Source organism: Cupressus sempervirens, chromosome 3 (genome assembly GCF_028749045.1).
Source record: "Cupressus sempervirens isolate cs-2001-9-10 chromosome 3, ASM2874904v1, whole genome shotgun sequence".
NCBI classification, from domain to species: Eukaryota; Viridiplantae; Streptophyta; class Pinopsida; order Cupressales; family Cupressaceae; genus Cupressus; species Cupressus sempervirens.
In genome coordinates this window covers 1,018,289,627-1,018,306,120 of record NC_143120.1, presented here as the reverse complement: position 1 = coordinate 1,018,306,120, position 16,494 = coordinate 1,018,289,627, and the positions used below count along the sequence as shown (strand labels likewise).

At 35.1% G+C, this 16,494-nt stretch overlaps 1 protein-coding gene across 9 annotated transcripts in view; it reads left to right on the top strand.

Moving 5' to 3' along the window:
• LOC149570238 (ran-binding protein M homolog) overlaps nt 1-16,494 on the top strand; it is a 249,221-nt gene that overhangs the window by 184,959 nt on the left and 47,768 nt on the right. For all 9 annotated transcript variants that reach the window (XM_089822867.1, XM_089822874.1, XM_089822871.1 and 6 more), the window contains exon 9: nt 16,069-16,128. In XM_089822867.1, coding sequence (XP_089678993.1) covers nt 16,069-16,128 — 60 coding nt within the window. The remainder of the gene's footprint in view (nt 1-16,068; nt 16,129-16,494) is intronic.

Here is a 16,494-nt window from a genome sequence, read left to right as displayed (position 1 = left end):
TACTTCTACCGGCTGTCATGTTTATTCTCTCACTGCCCAAGTCGATAAAAAGAAGAAACCTAAATTCAAAGGGAAAAGGAAAGATATGGATTACTCTAAAATATAGTGTTTTAGATGTGACAACTATGGTCACATAGCATCTCATTGCCTAGATAGACTGAAACATCAAGCAGCGTTCGCCAAAGTCCATTCTAAAAGAACTTCAAAATATCCATAACATGTGTGAAATATTGGACTAAGAGGGAGTTCTCTATTTTTCTTATCATCTTCACTAAACTACGAAATAAATGTGAAGCACTTTCAAAATGAACTTGACATGGTTACAATTATTGTAACATTTTTTAATAAATCTAACCTTAAAATCACATTTATTTGTTTGTATTTTTAATACATACTATAAGAGTTATGTGCCTTGATCTTTTCTTCTAAGAATGTTATTGCAGTAAGAGGGAGTCTGATACTTCTTCATAGGCAATCTTGAATAAAGAGCTCAGATAATTGATATTCAAAGAGAGCTTAAAGTCTTACATCATGAGGAAGTGACGACTTCCAAATGATTTCACTTGTATTTGCAAAAGTTATTGAAAGGTGACGATCTTAAACTAACTTAATGTATATTATGATGGATATCTTACAATGTCTATGCGGATCATGATAGATTATACCTTGCATGGTGGATGTTTATATGGTAAGCATTATGAGAATGCATGTGTACATATCTTATAAACATTTTGAGTATATGGTGAAAGTTATGCGAATTGATGTTGTAGAAGTCATTACACAAAGTATGTGGTGAATATTATATGACTTGATATTCTAGAGGCCATTACTCATAGTATTTGGTGAATATCTTACATCTCATTCTGAAGGCCATTACTCAGAGTATTTGGTGAATATCATATGATGATATTCTAGAGACCAATACTCAAATGTGATATTAAAATGGTGAATATCGTATGTTGATATTTTGTAGACCATTACTCAGAGTTTTGGTGAATATCACGTATTGATATTTTGAAAAGCAATTCTCACGTGATATCAAATAATGGAAATTTTTTGATCAAAGATATCCTCAAAATTGTCATTCCTAATATTAGCAATGGTGTTATATATGTCTTGTGTTTATCCACCCTAGCTAAAAAGGGAGTGTATGTTTTATAGTGTTACTCGGATAAAACATAATATGTAAACATAAGATCAACCCATGATTAAATGATATTATAGATACATTTAAATATATATTAATATTTATATACTTATATAAATATTAATACATATAGCCTCTTAATATCTAAATAGTCATCAAATATTATCATCTCATTATTTGTCTGAAGGCTGATTGTTTACATTATTTTATCTACCTGTTCAGGCATGATATTACTCCCTTTCCTTAGGTTCCTATCCTCTGCAAGTTGGTGGGACTGTTGTTCTTGATTAGTGTGTTTGCATTCTGATCTCCGTGTTCGATGTGATAGTGGGCCCCTCTTTGGTTAGTTTCGGTGTCTTTGCTCATGTATATCTTGGCCAACGTGGATGGACAGATGTGCTTAGACCATGCTTATATTACCTTATTGTAATTTGTTTATATGCCAGTCACTTCCTCGTGATGTACACAGGGATTAGGGCAATTAAAATCAGTCACCCACAAAGACTTTAAACTCCCTCTAAATAACAATCATCTGAGCTCTTTATTCAAGATTGCCTATGAAGAAGTATCAGACTCCCTCTTCCTGCGATAACATTATCAGAAGAAAAGATCGAGGCACATAACTTTTATAGTATGTATTGAAAATACAAACAAATAAATGTGATTTTAAGGTTAGATTTATTTAAAAATATTACAATAATTTGGTATTCTAAGACTCTGTCTCGGAATTTGTAACCATGCCAAGTTCACTTTGAAAGTGCTTCACATTTATTTCGGTACCAATTTCTTAGGTCAATTACTTATAGTGCAGACTGAACATTTTCAATAATAATGTCCAAGATTCTTTGCAGGGTTTTTTGCCTTGAAGGTTAAAGGTTTCCCATGGTGCATACTGCATGTTTTGTAAGAACTGGTTAAAAATCTGCATTCTTTTACAATCTGATCATAACAATGCAAGCTTTCTAACCCACAATGCTGTCTGTGATAGGAAGCTCTATCCATAGTGGTCACCTCATGATCAACATCATGTGTGCTATCATCTCCACACACATTAACAAGCAAGGAACTGCTCTTAAGCACCTCAACAAATAGCTCATCTGATAAAGTGGAAGCTGCTGCTATAGCACTCCTCACACACTTCCTCTTACCATGTAACTGCAGGTCCTTGCAAGTCAGGATCAGATGAACAATTGTGGGACCTATTACCAACGAATGAATTTTCTGATTCATTCTCAAAGCTCTGATATGACAAATTAGGCTCACTATAGCACGAGTCCTCATCATAAATTGCATCACTAGTACCCAAATCTGCCACACGTGAAATATCTGTCATCTCATGCTGATGCAATCTCCACTCTTTGCTGTCATGAAAATTAGAATTGTTATAGCTCATATGTTCTAGGCAATTCTCATATTTAACACTCCCATCTTGCATTTCAATACCCAATGTGACCCCCACAACAACCTTCACACTTGCTTTAGCATCAACACTATCATTATACTCAAGCAAGCGACTGCTGTCATAAAAATAAGTAGTATTATTATTATTTGAATAAGTGTTTCCTTCCTTTTTCTTTGCAAACAGAGGATCCAAAGTCTGGATATTATAGAAACCCAGCTAATGTTTTAGCGTAATCCTGAAAGGAATTATTATAATTATGTAAGGCTGCCTGAGCTTTGGCATAAGATTTTGTAGAGACATTGTTTTGCCCATGATTCACACAAACTCTATTAGTATTGTAATGCATTGAGGAGGGGGGTGAATCGGTATAACCACTGATCATGAGACTTTTAATATATTTACAAAACAACCTACATGCAAATGAAACTATAGCATAGAAACAAAGTAAATGAAACATCTAGAACATGCAACACAAGAACACCAAGATTTTTTCAGTGGGTACCCTTGGGTAGAGGGAAAAACCAGGGTGGGAATCAGCGCCCACAATGTCTCACTATTGCAGCAATAAGAATTGACCTATTAGGAGTATTAGATCACCCTGTTAGGGGCATACCCAGTTAAGAGTAGCTATAGCCCTTTAAACGCTATTACAAAAGACCTTTCAGGAGGTACCTGGTTAAGGGATTTGAAACTCCTTCTGAGAGTCACCTGGTTAGAGGGTTTAATCTTTAGAGATGTTAGGATCCTGCTCACCGTGTTAGGAGTGACCTGTTAAGGGAAACTTGCAAATCTGTTAGGATTCAACAAGTGATATGGATCTGAAAATAGCACTCACAGCTTGACAGATCCACCTCTGTTTTGCTCAATTTGTTGCCCTGATATGCTTCTACAACTCTCTTCATTTCTGCCTTAACATTCCAAATCACATTCATGCATCACAACTTATTACATTTCAATTTAGACCTCCTTTTATATACCTTTATTCATGTTGGTGGAAACCCTAAACATGTTACCAAAGTTGGCCTTCAAATCAACTAAAACAATTGAGCAAGCGGGCAAATTCATCATTTTGAATTCCCTGATGTTGGCCCAAATCAATTCATTGATAAATTAAAACATACTTTTAACTTTTTCTCTACCTGTTTACCAATTCCATAAAACTTACTTTGTTAGTACCCTGTTCTAACTGCTATCACTGGTTCTCTTCCTCAGATTTCTTTTTGTACTGTGAGCTAGCTGATGCGATTCCAGACCCAGGTTTATATGATATTGAAAATGATTTCACGTGAACCGCTCAACCTGAAACTATCAAAATCTTTATTGCTGATCATGTTCCAAAATTGACTGTTCTATCACCGATACACAAAATACTTAGCAATTCTCTCTGTTTGATCGAATCTATTGCTGGTATGGCTGGTATGGCTGATCCATCACCTCCAGTATGCTTTGTTGCTAGCAATGACAACACCACTTTGATGCTTCATGCTCTCTGGCTCAATCCTTTTCATGATTATGCCAACAAACTCTTTATCCTTAATGCAAGAGGCCTCACCCCCAGGATGGTACAAAACAAATTTGATACCACTGTAAGAGCCCCAAGGGCTCTTACATGCCAAACCTCTAATTAGTTTCAATTATGGCTGTTTGACATTTTTGTCAAATGCTTTAGCTGCTAGCTCTGATATCTCTGTAAGATTCTCAGTTGAATATGCTTTGAAATTATAACTATTAGTTGAGAAATCTGTCAAACACTCAGTACAAGCAGTAAACCAAATCTAGGATCTTGGGTAAGAATTGTTAATATTATAGCTACAGTCGGATTGATTTTATCTTAACATACCATGTTGATATAAAAATTATATATATAATATTATAGTTATACTATATATATAATATTATAAATTTATTATATAAATATTATATTATACATATATATTATATATAATAGATATGTTATATTGTGATTTATATTTTTAATAAATTAAGTTTTAACTAATAATGAGTAATCATAGAGACATGTCTTCTACTCTTACATTTATAGGAGATTGGGATCTGCATTTGGAACATACCAATAATGATGGCAGTGCTATTTACATTTGCAGAAAACAATTCATGATATTCAACATGGTATCAGAGCAGGCTGTAAATGTAAGAATGTAAGTATCAAAGTAGATCTGATGATAATTGAAGCACATGTCTGAAATAATGATGGAGAACTTCTTGACTACTGAATAATGATATATCCAGCTCAACCGGCATCGGTTCTGTAAAAGACTTGTGAAGTTTTAAATCAAAGGAAAACTCATCTAATTAAAGAATGGCACACCAAGACAAAATATGTTACACAAATTGCAATTGACTTTTGACTTTAATAGCTTGCAATTCTTGCAACGTCTAGAGCTTGCACAAACTATTGTTCCTGTGCTCAATAATGTAAAAGATATTGAGAATCATCGAATTTTTAATTGAGAAGAGGGTTGTGCTATTTCACCAGCAATTCACATAGTTGATGAGAAAAGCAAAATGCACTTCTTTCATGATGGATTCAACGCCATGGGATTACTGTCATTATCTAGAGAACTACTCCAGGCAGCCTATAGTCATGTATTGACAAGACATGCTACAAATAAGGCCTCATCGTTGATCTCATCAGTACATATATCAGATTTTACTGAGTCCTATCTATTGTACTCCTCAGAAACAGATAACCCACTAAATTATCATGACCATGAAATGTGCAGTAATGGAGAGTTTGACATTCTTCTTCCATGGAGAATCTTATTCCCAAATCGCTATGACTAAATGTTAAATGAGTTGGGAGTTTAATGCTTGAATGGAAAATTTGAGAATGAACAGCGTGTATACCAATGAAGAATCCTTATCATCTGGGATGAACTATTATTTCTAGCTTAAGTCTCAAGCATGACAACTTATTCCTTGGTCTTGACATCTGCATAGGCCAAATAACTGTGAAGCAAATCATATCGATTTTAGTAGTAGAAATATTCTTTTGAAGCCTGAAGTACTTAAACAGATTGCAAAGCAATTGTATTCAAATACATTAAGGATAAATCTATTGCATTGAAACATTATTGTCTGGGAATAAATGGTATGTATGGAAGATACTGGAAATCCTAAAATCTTTCTGAGGAAGACTATCCATATTTCTATTGATTGGATGATATTTTCTTATCTCTGATTGCACAAGGTTCCTGTGAGTAAAGATCTAGTTCTCTGGCATCATGGTTGATTTCATGTGCAAGTGTAAGAGAGAGTGTTGTCACAGTCCTAGATTTTTCTTTTGATTTGGAATTTTGAAGTTTACACAGAATTTATGCTTTCTTTGATCTAAATTTACCTACATTGCTTTGAAGTTCTCGGCAAGAGACACAGCCGAAAATTCAACAAGCAATCCTAAAATCAAGAGATGCATACTAGTAAGCTACAACCTTAAAATAAATAAATAATAATGAACGGGGATACTTTGCAAGTGGGATAAATTGAATCAGAGAGAATGATTGTTGCCTATCATTTGATGAAGATCTGAGAAGGTCACACAAGAACATCAAGTTATTAAATGCTCTAGTTGACTCAAATAGGGACATACCTTTGTTGTCCATCAAAGGAAACCATAGGGTGAAGAATGATCCTACCAGCTCAATCAATGGAGAATCCAAAATAACAAAGATTTGATGAATAAGAACTTGGATGCAGTTAAGTTTATAACATTTACCCATAAAGAATTGTTTCCACTACAATGGCACCGGTTTGAAATTCTAGCACAAAAGATTTCCAAATGAAGAATCCATTGCACATGAAAAAGTATTGATATTTCTATAGAAATCTAAGTTTCTTACAAAGGCGATTTGGAAGTTTGACCAACTGTACACGGTTTTGGGATATATTTATGCACAGTGAAAGAAGAAAGAAAACTCTCTATAATGCCTTGCCTGGAGATCCTTGGAACAAGGATGAAATACAAGCCATGATTATATTTTTTTACAAGTATGAAAGCACAAGGCAACATCATACATGAATCTAAAAGATCGCACTAGAAGACTTAACCACCATCCCGACAACCAATGAATCTCCAAATGCCACTACTCGAATTGACCCACACACAGAAGGAAATGGAAACCCAAAATGACAACAACACAAAGAATCTAAGATCTGTTAAAGTATGGAAAATTAAGTAAACCCTAAGGGTACTAGAATCACCAAAAATCGATCCTCGAAAACCAGTGGAGATGCCCCCTATTTTTCGCACGAGGACCAACAGCAGAAAGAAAGCTCGTGGGAAGATGTGCAGCACGCCAGCAAGGAAGTACCTTCCGTGCAAGGATGTGCACCAAACATGCGAGAACGTACTTGGCCAAACAGCCAAGACACCCAAAATTGGGGTTGGGTTTCATGTGAGGTGCTAAAGGCCACCGATCTTGCATTCTCACGTGAGAAAGTACAATTTTGCGCAAGAATCCAAGATAAGATGCTAGAAAACAAAAAGGTAAAAAGCTAAGAAATAAAGTTCCTCCACACCGGGGAGTACCGAATCCACGTCTCGAGGCAAGGACACTTGAACAATAATTGAAAGACAGAAAGCCGAAATCTGAATCTAAACGTGTAAACACGATGAAGGGAAAGTACATAAGGAAACATCGCAGTGTACTAAAACAATATCGCAATAACCTAAAGCAACATTGCAATGAATAAAACAACCAAACTAAGTATGCGGTTCCTCCCAACCATAATAGCATCATAAGACCATTGTGGGCCCTAGCCATCCTCGCGCGTAACATCCCAAACTACCGACCAGATCCTCGGTGCTAACATATGAGGACGTCACTACTAAAACATGCTACAATATAAGCATAAAAAAATCTAACATGCTAGGAGTAAAGGATAAGATAACCCTATAAATCAACTCATCATCTACATATGCTAAACATCATAATAAGGAAATGTGTCAATACTAACATCATCTAAACATGATATACAAGCACTCCAATGAAAGCATAAATCAGAAGAAAGTATACTTTGGAACTCGAAGTACAGGGTGAACACATTTAGCAACAGTCGCACTAGGATAGTAGACAGTCTCTGTACACCAGTCCACAACAATGGTATAGGTAGCTATGCCTCCCAAACACATGGAACTCGTAGGCCCACACCCACCGTGTTGATGGAGATAATGAACCAACCACAAACACACATAAAGCAAACGTCCATGGTTAACACTTCACGCTAGACAATATGATGAATGAAACCAAGAACATAAACAATGCATAAACTACTAGTCTTGGTCAGACACTCAATGGGCTACTAAGTAGGGGCTAACATCATGGAGAGTCGCTTGGCATCGACAAGCCCAAGCTCGGATCGTGCGGATTCAACTCGCTCAATGGAAGGCTCAAGCACAAAACATTTTTCATTAAGTTTTATTACCAGCTAGTGTTTTATTTAGTTTTCACTTAATTAAAGCTCCCTCTCCCAACCTATGGCGCCATGATGGCTAGGTTGCAAGATAGAAGCCCCCTCCATATGCTACCCTACCCTACCCCATGCTCATCAAATGATGAGTGGCCGTAGGAATGCAAATTCCCAACCCAACTCCAATGATCATAACTTCTGGAAGTACCATAGAAGATTGGGCCTCGCAAGTCACTCGACAATTGTACGTGCATGTGCTCGTGTGTGGCGCACCATCATCACGAAGATCATAACACAAAGACTGGATGAGAACACAATGTAGAAAGTCACTCAAGCCAAAACAGGCTTGGGAGGACGGATGTGACACGCGTCCCAATGCAACATAAAATTGCAACAAAGGTCCGACTGACATGCAAATGGATGATTCAGTTCCACGACCAAATTAATTCCAAGAAAACTTGAGAAAACAGGGCGGCACGCAAAATGAGGTAAAAATCCCAAAAACTGGAAAAATTTGAAATTAAAACCCATTTGGCCTTTGGGTACAAAAATCCTGAAAATCCAATAATATTTGGGTTCGGACACCATATTAAAAATCGGCCAGCATAACGGTGCAAAACCCCAAATTTCCATCTCGAAAACAGGGAAAATGTTCATACCTGATCAACTGGGCAAAACCAGCAAACAGAAATGTAGGGGAACACTAGTTCTCAGCCTCATAACAAACTGCTACTAGAAAGAAAAACTGAAACGAAGCAGAAACAAGAAAACGAGAAAGCCCTAATTGACAAAAAATGGCATAAATTGAAATCAGCCTGATAAAATAAATACCCTACCAATATTGCCAAAAGTGACGACAAAGTAAGGTCTCCTCGAGCTAGATCCAACGAGATTGACCTCGCGAAGATCCCACGCTCACACCTCTTAGAACGAGGAGAAAACTAGTCCTTTCGAAAGAGGATTTTAGAAAAGCTCTCCAATTTCTAAATCAAAATTTGAAAGTGAGAAAACAAATCCCTTTTTCAATACTTATTCACTTTTCGAGTGAATAGTCAATTAGGACAAATAGCCAGGTAGACTAGCTAGACTCTGAATCGACCCAAATGAAAACAGGTTATTTCTTGTAATAGGAATTTACCTAAAGCAAAGCTGCTAGAAATTAAATTCAATAAAATTTAAGGCTCGGAAACCCAAAATCTCAGAAAATCACATAACAACTTTTGTGGCAATGCGAACCTCTAAATGCATAGACACGCTCACTAGTTTAATCACATAATGCAGATGAGTTCGGATTTAATAATCATCAAAAGGTTTAATTTAAACAATTAAAATAAGGATACGGTGACCATACATGGACGACATTGGTAAAATATGAATAGCTGAATCACTAAGTCCATGTGTCACTACCAGGGATATAATTCCTGCACACTAAAACACAAGGTCAAGTGCAATTGCATATAATATCATAGCCGAAGCAATAATTGCATTAAATAATTAATTTAACCATTTATTCAATTATACCTAATTAATCTATTTACATCACTCACGTTTGCATAAAGCATAAAGAGACGAGAATGAAGTAAATAACGATAACATAAAATCCATCACATAACATAATCAGAAAATGTGTCCAAATACCAGACAATCAGATATCATCATAGATCTAATGTCATCTCAAAATGACATCAACATGCAAATATGATAAATTGAACACCATAGTAGTAAAGCATCAATGGCATTGAAATCAAAGTATAACATTCAACCATCAGGTCATCACAAGGTACATATAATAAAAGTATCAAGTATCTCTCGAATAAAAAAGGAACAAGATACAAACTGCAAACACGAGAGGCACTACACTCTCCATACACTATCCTCTCCCTAAGAATGGGAAATATACTTTGATAAAAGGTCTTATGATCATGAATATGGAGGACAATAATAAATATATGGGTTTCTCTATAGATCGAATAGGAATTCCATAATCAGTCGGTTGGACTTCCAATGAAATAATAAGTTTGAAATACGTAAATTAAAATTTCATTGCAAATATCAATAAATGACCCAAACGTAGAAAAGACGACATGTAAATTGCAAATAGGCAAATGTATGCAGAGTAAATAAAGCACACAAATTGTAAATTGTGGAATCATAGACAGTGCATGATAATTGTTGGTTAGAATACCTTAAAGGAATGACATACAATGGCTGAAAGTTGTGAATTTCCAAGATTTCAGAGACATTGCAAGTTCGGTTGAATGTACAAGTGGTAGGGGCATCTGAAATTTGGAGCATATGGAACAAAAGTCATCATCTCGTGTGAATAAAGAACCATATCCATTGGATATTTAAATCAAACTCAATCTTTGATATAAATCTGCAATAACATATGTGGAAGATATCTGATTTAATCAAAGAAGTCAAGAGATGACTTGTAGAGATGAACCATATGAGAACAAACTACACTTTCTAAAAGAGTCTCTACAATTGGTGTGTTTGGTGCAACTATTATAGGGAATTTGAAGGCGTTGCATGGTGATACAATAATAAAAATCTTTACAGTGGAATAAGTGGGAATTTTACATTGTGGGAGGGACAATAAAAATCTATGTAATGGAATATCCCACTTAAACCATCCTTAGAAAGGAGATGTTCCACTCTCAAATGCCTGTGGACCCTCATGTGCAGATAAGTATTCTTATCTTTTACATTATCTACTCATTCTAGTCTCTCTTCCATTTGTAATTCTACACATATTATAAGATTTATTTACCTTGATCTTTTCCTTGTTTGAGGATGTTCTTGCAGGAAAAGAAGGTTGGCACTTTACACATGCTACCACATATTGTGCAGACTCAATCTTATGATAGTAGCTCCACAGAAGCTGTGATCTAGGATTCATTATTCATTTGATGGTCAGGTTGAATAAAGTAAGATTCTCATCCTTGATGATTGAGATTATAAGTATCCTTTTACATTAAGAGGGAGTATGGCACTTCTTCGAAGGCAATGCAGGAGCTTAGAAGATTGATAATCAGAGGGAGTATAGAGATACATGTGTGTGACTATGATTTTGATGGGCCTACTCCTATGTGTGTCATGAGGAAGTAATGACTTATCACCAGAAAGTTGGAAGATTGATATTGGATTTAGAGGGAGTTTGAAAGGCATCCTTGGGTGAAGAGAGCTTCTGAGGAACTAACTAGAGGAGCTGACTTCCTAGGATTGAGGTTCAGAGGGAGAATTTTGAGGTGCAATCCTTTGTAAATGATATCTTCTCTCTGAGGAGAAAGTTGTAAGTGAAATTCTTTGTAATGCATTCTTCTTTGTGAGAGAGAATTGAGGTGAAAGCCCTTGTACAACCCTTTGACTTGGTTCATGGTGTTTACTATTTCGCATATTTTGTGCAATGAAAGGTGACGATCTTTCATATGTGTGAGTTCACTATTGTATGGTGATGACCTCATTAATAGTTGATCTATCTCCTAACACAAAATGTGTTGGAGTAAGTGTTATCATGGTTCTTCGGAATGGATTTTGTTGGACACCTTAATAGCCAACTCATCATGGTTCTTCAAGCTAGATTTTGCCGGACACCATGAAAATCAACTTGTCATGGTTCTTCAGGCCAAATTTTACTAGACACCATGAAAATAAATTTGTTATGGTTCTTTGGGCCGGATCTTGCCGGACACCATGACATAAATCTATTATAGACCACACTTAAGGTGGTGTTTAATCTTGTATTATATTTGCTTTAATTCCCTCCTTGGTAAAGAGGGAGTGTTGAGAAATTTAGCCTCATAGTGAATTGAAGCAAATTCCATATGTAATATATGTTAATATATATGTGTGTGTTGATGGATTTATGTTGATATCCTTAAATATACCATTCGAGGAATATCATTCTGAGATGATATCTCTTCGTATGCTTTAGAGCATAATGTGTTCTATATCAATACTCCCTAACTAAGAGGGAGTGTTAATATAATAGCTACAGTGGAATTGATTTAATCTTAGCATACCATGTTGATATAATATATAATATATATACTATTATAAGTATACTATATATAATATTATAAATATATTTTATATTATACATATATACTAATATGATACATATGTTATATTGTGATTTATATTGTTAATATATTTATTAATAAATATTTAATCATAGAGACATGTCTCTTCATGAGACATGTCTCCTACTCTTATATTTATAAGAGTTTGGGATTTGCATTTGGAACACACCAAGAACAATGGCAGTGCTATTTACATTTGTAGAAAACAATTCATGTTATTTAACAAGAATTTCTTCTCTAAATATGTTGTAAGATGACCAATACTAAATGTTAGGTTGACATGACTCAAAACAGCTCATAAATATCCAGTTATACCATCATGCACATTTCGTTGAACAGTTGACATACTTTTAACCATACTTGGAAATCTTTGCAAAGCCAAAAACTGACTAAGGCCTAAAAATAAAATTCAGGGAAAACTTGGCCAGTTTTTGGCAAAAACTCGGGAATTTAAATAATTGGTTAAATTTAATTAGAAATGCATATTTTTTACAAAATTCAATGAGAAGATGCATCCAATGTGTCAATAAATGAGAACACAAAAGAAGCAAGCTTAGTCTTAGATATATTTAAACATAAAGTGGGTACAAAATTTTATTCTTGTGAATAATGCTCATAACCGGAAGCAAAATTGTGAATAATTAATGTAAAACTAGAACTAAATAGTAAATACATCATTATAAGTAAATCTTCCTCTTCTCATCTCTAGTAAGAACTAAGGGAGAGGTAGAACTAGAGGCTAGAGTTAGGAGTCTGCACTGGTATGACTGTGCTTCCTTGTTCGGTATATCCAACTTAGTCTATGGCTCATCGTCTATCCTAGATGTAGCTCTTTCTCTAGCTTCTTCTAGCACTAGGATTGACAACTCATTCACCTCAATGTCATCTAATGTCAAACAAAACCCATTCCCCTCCTCCATAGCTTGCCTCTCCAAATCATAAATGTCATCCTTCTCAAAAAGCACCTCAAATCTGCCTCAAATTGATAGAAATCAATTTGCAAGTGTTAGGATGGCTATTTCCCCCCTCTTAGCAAAATACAAGTTAAGAAATGAGAAAGGAAACTAATATGGACCCTTTTTTGTCTTGAAGTGTTATTATAAAACTATGACCAAGTTTTTAACTAAAACTCATCGATCTTTTGGCAGAAACTTGACTAGTTTATGCAAAAGAACCGGGGAGGGGGGGGAGGGGAGGGGAGTTTATGGCACCAGTAAAAGTCGTAAAAACTCGCCAAGCCAGAAAACATGGCCAGTTTTTACAACTCGGAAAATACTCAGCCAGTAGTACATCTATGCAGTTTCAAGTTTGAACTATGAATGACGAACTTGTAGAGAAGACAATTTGACAGACACTTTGCAATCTAGAGAAATATTTCCATTGATATCAAACATATAAACATTAATGTCTAACTGAGAACTTCAGACTCATTGTGATTTCCAGATTTAATCTCTCAAGGCACAAATGCTATAGCTATACTTGAAACTTGATTCTTAAAGCCAGGCTCTTCATACTCACCTTCCTTTAGCCTTGAATTTTAGAAGTATTCTTATGATCTTCCTGAGGCCTTTCTCAGATGATGGGTGGTTCCTAGCTGATGGCGGCTGCTTAATACTTTGCTAATGCTGAAAATTGGTGAAAGAAAAAACACAATGAACACAGCCCTATGTTGAAATCAGGAATAGTTCTAAAACACCATAGATTTTTATATCTTTTCTCCTTCTTTGAAGCACAGTTTTAGCTTCTGTGTAAAGCCAACGCCGACTGCACAATTCACTGGATGGTCTCACCAACTCAAAGTGCCAATCTCTGAAATAAATTTAGAATTCGTCCCAGCAGTATTCAAAACTCTACAAGAACTCCTTCAGCATACAAGCTCAACACAAACAATAGAGTTTGATATCAACCTCACGGTATATATATTCTCACGAAGACATCCAACATGAGGCTTCAAGATCACACTCTTCATAACTTAAAACTCCACTTAGTATAAATACATATTATATTTTGACTGTTTAAATATAATAAACAGTTATATTTCCTTCCAATATGAATTGACATCTTGTAATAAGCTCATAAATAAATATTTAATGTCTTGGTCCTATTATATAGTTATAAACCATATCATTAATCTTTTCAATCACCAAATAACGAAGTGACCAAGTCAAACTCAACAGCTTTCCTGATAGAGCCAGTGCCTAAACATCTTGCCACAAATAGTACTGACCAATAATGAACTTACTACAAATAGCAAGTCCTTTTAAGTGAGAGCTCTGCAGATGTGCCCACAACTCTATAAAGATAACAACTGCTCAAGTGCCCTGCCAAATGTGCAAAACATGACTATCCCGAAATACACACTGTAAATAGAAGTGTGCTGATCTGAGTCAAACAAAGAGAAAACCTGAACAATGCCTGACAACTGCCTTCTAAAATCCTTCGTGAAGCCTAAACTGGACCCTCTAATCTACAGTATTAGCATACAGGGGTCAAATGATAGGCTAGTCCCTGATGCTGAAAACAAGTGGTGCTCATAGCAAAACGCTTTGAAAATTGCGGCTCCAGGGAAAGAAGCTCTGCTGCAAGCAGTTATAGAGCTGTCGCAGCTCAAAGAAAAACCACAAAAAAAAATTGTTTTTCGAGAAAATGGCCCAAGGATATTTCAAATGTGCAAAAGCAGCTTGAAATAAAGCATGCAGATGGTAAGAAAATTGCATGAAGTCTTCAAATCATTGGCTAAAATGGAACTGTATTCCATAGGGAGCCAAAAACATGATGAAACAACCGTCAGTTTTGTGTTCTGATGAGCAGAAAGAGCTTGACCATGGTTTAAATCTGGGTTATAGAAAACATGGCTTCCAAAAATGACTCCTGACAAATTTCAAATGTGGGCTTTGGAAATTTAAAAAGAGCCAAGATTAGATGCTAGAAAGATTGTGAGTCTAGAAGGGTTGGGAAATCAGAAGACACAAATGAAATTTAGGATTGGGAATTCAGAACACACAAATGATATTTGCAGAGATGCGATCTACAACCAAAACCCTGGAATGCCTAGTAGCCATGACTTTTACAAAGTCATATTTTTCAAAAGCTTGAAAATAATATCATGTAATTTTTTTTTTTATTGAAATTTTTTTTTTCGCTTTGCCCTCCTAAACCATGTTTTGGCAAAATATTGAATGAATTAATGAAATGAACATTTAAAGAATTACAAAGCTGATGTTTCTACAACCAAGCATTCGTAAAATAGAAACTAACTTATATTTACACCAAGTTACAATATTGACCATTGATAATAAATAATAAAGATATCATTCTAATAATTTTAAGTCAACTTCTTCAAATAACTCGTGCAAGCAAAAAATATGGTAAGAAGTGTTCTGCAAATACTTGAGAATAATAAGCCACTTCAAGGAGGTAAATCTCAAAATGTTTTTTAATGAGAACACAATTTACAATAGTATGACCATAAACTAACCTCCAGCTCTTTTATATGTCGTATTTATGCCTTTGATGTTACTGGGGTTAACTAACTTCCTATATAAGACTATTAATGATGATATGATTTATTTAGGTGTGAAGGTAGTCTTAAAAAGATCAACAGAACCCTATGCAATCTTTAACAAGTTTTGTTATCTAGTCTATCAATCCTTGCATTTAGGCTAACTAAATAGGTGAAATCTTATATTGTATCTGATGGCAAAGTGTTTTCTAATTTGAATTACAATATGAGTACTTGCCCGACTTGATGTTATATAATGGGTAGAATGAGTTACCTTCAATGCTGCCATGGGTTCATTTTGCTTTACCTTTTTTGTGGTAAATCCTTATTTTTTTCTTATTTGTAATGTTGAACTTGCATGCATTTTTAATGCCATTGAGATTTGTTACATTTTTCTAATATGTATTTAAGATAAAGATATTAGGTTTTAGCTTTACGAGAATCAGTTTTTGAGATGTAATTTTGATACTGGTATGTTTTCGTTTTGGATGACTTTATAATGCAGGATAACATGTCAACCATTTACTTTCTTCTACATTGTCAGAAGTTCATCGAACTTGTTGCGGTGATGCTCTTACTGCATTAAATTTTTTAAATCAAAGCACGTGACCATATCCTGATAACATTTCTTGCAGAACTCAAATCCTCAAGTGTATTTTATTAGATGTTAATGCTTAATTTTATAAAGGGAATTGGTGAATTCAACTGTAGGAAAAACCTCACACACTTAATATTAGATTTTCTTGTGTTTCGCTTGGTTAACTTTAATCCATGTACGGATGTCAATTTTCAGTGTATGCAATACTGTGATGACTATAGGATATCTACATGTCTTAGGAACAAAAGATTCAGAGAATTAAAGTTGTTTTTTGCAGTAATACTGCAAGGACCTCTGCTATTGCTAATCCCAAAATCTGCAACTTCATCCCTC